This window comes from Phyllostomus hastatus, unplaced genomic scaffold (genome assembly GCF_019186645.2).
Source record: "Phyllostomus hastatus isolate PE091 unplaced genomic scaffold, TTU_PhHast_1.1 phas_contig_348, whole genome shotgun sequence".
NCBI classification, from domain to species: Eukaryota; Metazoa; Chordata; class Mammalia; order Chiroptera; family Phyllostomidae; genus Phyllostomus; species Phyllostomus hastatus.
In genome coordinates this window covers 1,832,190-1,837,795 of record NW_025333860.1, presented here as the reverse complement: position 1 = coordinate 1,837,795, position 5,606 = coordinate 1,832,190, and the positions used below count along the sequence as shown (strand labels likewise).

At 50.1% G+C, this 5,606-nt stretch overlaps 1 protein-coding gene across 1 annotated transcript; it reads left to right on the top strand.

The window, feature by feature from the left end:
- The first annotated feature begins 1,709 nt into the window (after positions 1–1,709).
- Positions 1,710–5,042, top strand: LOC123820457 (granzyme B(G,H)-like). The gene is made up of 5 exons (XM_045841171.1): positions 1,710–1,953; positions 2,923–3,067; positions 3,582–3,717; positions 3,903–4,163; positions 4,795–5,042. Exons 1-5 carry the CDS (start codon positions 1,893–1,895, stop codon positions 4,969–4,971), a joined length of 780 nt encoding a protein of 259 aa, XP_045697127.1. The 5' UTR covers positions 1,710–1,892; the 3' UTR covers positions 4,972–5,042.
- Positions 5,043–5,606: the final 564 nt, after the last annotated feature.

The following is a 5,606-nucleotide window of genomic DNA, read 5'->3' as shown; positions in this document are numbered from 1 at the left end:
ACAGGGCATACTAAAAGGACAATTATTGGGCTCTGGTTGCTGAGCATGGTTTCCCACTTCACATGATATCAACGATTTAGTAACCAGAACTTCCTTTGGGGAAACAGCCTTTTCCAGTCTTAGTTCATGTGGTTTGGATGAGACTGATTCTGCCCAACCCAAAGTAAGAATGACCTAGGCTTAAGTCAATCAGCGGAATCAACTTCAAGGGTCTCAATGTTTCATTACTTTAGGCCAATACATGTCAAGTGCAGTACTTTTGTTAAAAAATATTGACAAGAACCCTGGCCAGTGTGGCTCAGTTGGTTGGAGTGTTGTCCCATAAACCAAAAGGTCCTGGGTTTGATTCTCAGTCAGTGCACATGCCTGGCTGGGCTGAGGGTTTGGTCCCCAGTCGGGATTTGTGTGAGAGGCAACCAATCAATGTTTCTCTCTCAACACCAATGTTTCTCTCCTTCTCTCTCTCCTTCCCTTTCCCTCTCTCTAAAATCAGTAAGCATGTCCTTGGGTGAGGATTTATATACATATCACTCTGAGCATTTGTAAATTAAAGGGAGATGTTAAAAATGCCCTAGGAAAAAAGCTAGGATGATGACCGGGTCGGTATATCAGTTTCATAGATGGTGGCCGTGCTCTGTTACTCCCTCGTTCATCCCTTGCTATGGCCCTTCCCATACGGTAGTCTGCTCCCTGATGTTTCCATCTCCCCCAGCAGATGGTCAGCTCTCTAAAGCAGTGATTTTCAGCTGGTGTGCCTCAAGAATTTGTAAAGCATGCGATACCTGATGATTTAGTTATGGTCACTGACCTCTTCTTCTTCAGATTGTTAAATTAAAAAATGACAACAGCCAACACAACAATAGCGAACCAGTGTGACTACCCTGTGTTGAACCATAAATATATCTGTATTTTTCATACTGTAAGATGCACTGCCCCCCCAATTTGGGAGGAAATGGGGGTGCACTTATAGTTTGAATGTAGCTTACCTGGCTCACTGTGGGGGCAGGGAGTGGTGGAGTGCGGTCACAGGTTATTAAATATTTTACCACATTTTTTGCTTCAAATTTTTTTCCTATTTTTTCTCCTCTAAGACCTAGGTGTGTCTAATAGTCCTAAAAATACGGTAGGTCATATAATAGAATTGCATCTTATTGGTCATATTGCATAACAAGTTTGCATCTGATTGGTTAATTCTTTGTACCAAAAATCCTGATATACAAGCATAGGCACCTGATTTTTTTAAAAAATCTCTTTGGAGCAAGAATAATAAATTATGACTATAATTTTTATTTTTTATACATCAAAAGCATACCTATCTTTCATCAGATGGGCAAAACATATATTTTTCAGCATGGCACAGAATTTTAGTAATTAGTTTATGTGTGCCATAAGATGAAAAAGGTTGAAAATCACTACTCTAGAGGAAGAAGGCACATCTCCAAAGTGTTTGGCCATAGCACAGAGAAGGGCATACACACACATGTGTGTGAAAGAAATTATCCTGATGGAGTTAGCAGCATGGAAATCAGGCACTGATGTTTCTGTCACTAGGGGCTCAAGTTTCTGGGCTCCAGTACCTCAGCTGGTCAATACCACATCCTACCATCCCCACTTTGTACCCTTGGGCTAGAATGAGGTGTCTGCTCTGACTCATCAGCTGTGGGTCCTGATGTGGCCACTTCCTCCTTCTCACAGAACCACCAGAGAACATCATCAAGCAGGAGGCATGGGGGTGGAGAAGCTTTCAAAGAAAGCCTTCTAGGATGAAGCACTACAAAACCAGAGGGGAACTCAAGTCATCTAGCCCTCCTGCACCTCCTTCCCCTTCTGGAGCCTAAAAGGCAGCACAGAAAAACACCAGAAGCTCCAACCTGGACAGCCTTCCTGTGAAGATGTGGCCACTCCTGCTCCTACACCTGCTGGCCTTTTCACTACTCCCTGAGGCAGAGGCAGGTAAGTGACCATCCCTATCCTCATGGGCCCAATCCAGCCCACAGTGGTCCCACACTCCTGTCCCTTCTGCACATCTCTGATCCATCTGTCCACCAGGAATGTTCTGGAGCCCAACTCCCTTCCCATCTCCGACCCCCCAAGCATGATGCCAGATAAGCTACAGGCAGAAATGACAGGGCAGAAGGCTATTCTCAGAAAAGCCAGTGGGCACAATACCTTTGCCCCCCCAGGCCCTACCTTTCCATCTAGAGAGTGGAACTTTCCTAGAAGTGCATGGGAAAGGGTAGGAAAATGCAGAGGCTTCCTTGTCTGTGATGAGACAGGTGCTCTCCTTAGGGTCTGCTTAGGAGAGAAGCCCAGAGCTCAGCATACCCCATAGTTGCTGGGGTCACTGTCCCCAACACAGAAGACTGCCATTGCCTTTGCTCCATCCCAAGGCCCCTAAGTCCCTTTCTCCAGCTCTGCTTTTCTTCCCAGGCCTTTAGCAGTTCCCCTCTTTAAAGGATGAGCCACTGTGGTTGGCAACCCCTCTGCTCTCCAGAGCCCCACAGCACTGGCCTTACCAACCTTTCTCCAGAGGCCCACTGAAGGCCATTCCTGCAGGCAGCCAACAAACCCTTAGCGGGCACTCACTATACATCAGGTGCTATTACACACTCGGTAACATCTAGTTCCCAAACTTAAGTCCTGGCCATGGCAAAGTGGCGCTGTCCTGAACATCACAGCACCACAGGGGCCTCAGACACTCATTTGAAACCAAGTGAAGTCAGGAGAGGAATTTCCAGGAACCTCTGGGCCTTCACTCTCACTAAAACAGGTATGTTCACCTCCAACTAAGGCCCCTCCCCATACTCTTTCAGCTCTCAGCCAGCTCAGGCTCCCAAGTGCCCAACAGTTCTGAGTCATCAAGCAGGTACCTGCCTGATAAACTCAGTGAGTGCACAAGAGCAAAACAGATTTTTCCTTCAGGGGAGATCATCGGGGGACATGAGGCAAAGCCCCATTCACGCCCCTACATGGCCTCCCTGCGCATTCAAGGTGAACAGAAGACGAGGTGTGGCGGGGTCCTTCTGAAAAAAAACTTTGTTCTGACAGCTGCTCACTGCAATGGAAGGTGAGGGGCAACAGCTAACCTACAGCCCCTGAGACCCCTGTCCTTCATCCCAGGGGCTGAAGCCCAGGGCAGCTCCCCAGGCCCCTGGTAACTCAAGCCAAGCAGAGCTCATCAGAGGAGCCCTCTGGGATCAGGATTGCAGCAATGAAAGGCTAAGAAATAGGATGGGTAGGCTTTGGGCTCAGAGAATCACAGGTGAGAGTCAGTGAAACAGATGAGAAGACAGGGACCACACTGGACAAATAAAGCAGCAGTGGACGATCACCACATGCACTGGGGTCAAAAGGAAAACTCAAGCAATTTCATGATATGGCTTGAGGGCAAGAAGAAGTTCCCAGAAGCCTTACCCTAAGTGCCCCTGAGAAGCAGAGTCACCCTGCCTTCCTGTGGCCTTGATTTCCCCTAGCTGCAGCCCTGCCCTGCCCCAGCTGTCACCTGCCCTTCTCAGGCTCCTGAGCTCTATCTCCGGTGACTCCATGCCTCCACGTGAACACCCACTCTGCTCTCTGTACAGGTTAATCAATGTCACCCTGGGGGCCCACAACCTCGGGAAGCCCGAGAAGACCCAGCAGGTCATCAGGGTGAAAAGAGCAGTCCCCCACCCAGACTACAATGCTAAGGACATCTCCAATGACATCATGTTACTGCAGGTAAGAAAAGCTCCTGCTGCTCTTGCAGTTCTGCGTTCTCATTGTTCTCCCCTCACTGTGACCTGTCCCTTCTTTTCTTCCCATCCTGGCTGCCTGACCTGTCCCAGTAACTCAGGTGTCCTATAACAATGTCCAAGCCCAGAGACCACTGGCTGACCTGGGCTCTCTTGCCTCTTCCCCATCAGCTGGAGGAAAACATCAAGCCAACTGATGCTGTGAAGCCCCTCGACCTGCCCAGGGGCAAAAACAGGCTGTGTCCAGGACAGAAGTGCACTGTGGCTGGCTGGGGAAGGGACGCCCCAGATGGCAGATTATCAGACACACTGCGGGAGGTAGAGCTGACCGTGCAGAAGGACACAGTGTGTGAGAAACTCTTTAACCGTCGTTACAACAGGACCACTCAACTGTGTGTGGGGAACCCGGCGGAAAAAAAGGCATCCTTTAAGGTGATGCTGAGAATCTGCCTCACTTGGCTCTGGGGAAAGGGATGTTTGGGGAAGAACTGAGACCAGGAGAGGCAGGCAGTGTGAGACTCCTTCACTCTCTAGGCTGTAATCATTCTCTCCGAGAAGAAAACAGGGGAGCAGCCAGCGCTGGTGTGAGATAGGGCTTTTGCGAGGCTACCAAGGCCTGTGTCAATCTAAACATGGTGCTCCTCCAGAAGGAAGAATTTGTAACACTCTGGCCCACACAGAGGCACAGTGGTTAGAAAACTGTTCCCTGCCTGTGCAGCAGTTAAATCTGGTGGCTCCTTGGAGCTGGCCCCCACCTTGATTAATGAGCTCATCCTCTGGGCTAAGTGCCTGCCCCACCCACCTGCTTTTGTGTACTTACACAGTAGACAAGAGCCACAGTCCCACAACATGTATGTAGGGAAGGGACCCAGAACCTGGGGGAACAGAGGGAGCTGCCACTTGGGGAATGAAGCAGTGATGATGTCCAGGCTGGGGTGCCCCCAGGGGCCTGCGTGCCCTTATATCTCCTACATGGAGGCCATGCCAGGCAGCCTTCTCTGAGAGGGCTTGGAAGGGCAGGACCAGGAGAGCTGGCTCAGTCCTTCCCTCTTTCTGTCTACAGGGGGACTCCGGGGGCCCTCTCATGTGTCGCAATGGGATTCAGGGCATTGTCTCCTATGGATTCCCCAATGGGACAGCACCACGGATCTTCACCAGACTCTCAAGTTTCCTGCCTTGGATAAAGGAAACCATGAAAAGCCTCAAACTGCAGGAGCCAGATTATCTTCTCTGGAGCTAATCCAAATCACACTGCAGGGAGGGAGGAGGGGTGGTATCAGCAACCACATAAATAAATGTCTCTCAACAGAATGGGAAGAGCTCCATTTTTTCTTCATTCTTCAACCCTCATTCACAGGAACCACCACTGTGCTTAGAAAGCCAATCAATGGCACAATTCTGCTGTGTTCTCTTGCCTCCTCTTCCCCCCTTTCCCCACCACCTCCCCAAACCCCTGCAAAGCTGTTACCCAACTCCTTCCTGGGCCATACCTCCAGGGCCTGCCCTTCTGCCAGGGTAGAGCTGAGCATCATTAGGAGAAAATATGAATCTCTCAGGTCCTGGGCTCAGCATGAAGGTCTTATCCCCTTCCCTTTGTTACAAGGCAGAGAGGGAGGGAATACCACTGTGCAGCTGGACACCCGGCAAGCACAGCCTGGGGCTGCAGCTCAATGACATAGCCCCACCACACAGTGGGGGATGGGAAGAGACAGGGTTGGTGGGCAGGGGATGTTGAGCTTCCTGAGCAAGATATTTTCTCCCAGTGGCAGCTTATGGAGGAGTTGGAGGGGAGGGAAGCAAAGCCTGAGAAACTCCTCATTCTCACCTGGGCTGAATTTCTTTCCTTGCCCTTTTCTGCCCTCCTCTGGGCTGACG

Bases quoted from the DNA above. Each gene is read 5' to 3' on its own strand.
- LOC123820457 (XM_045841171.1), top strand. From the start codon at position 1,893: ATGTGGCCACTCCTGCTCCTACACCTGCTGGCCTTTTCACTACTCCCT. The intron at 1,954-2,922 runs GTAAGTGACCAT...TTTTTCCTTCAG, and splicing joins ACTCCCTGAGGCAGAGGCAG to GGGAGATCATCGGGGGACAT. The intron at 3,068-3,581 runs GTGAGGGGCAAC...CTCTCTGTACAG, and splicing joins GCTGCTCACTGCAATGGAAG to GTTAATCAATGTCACCCTGG.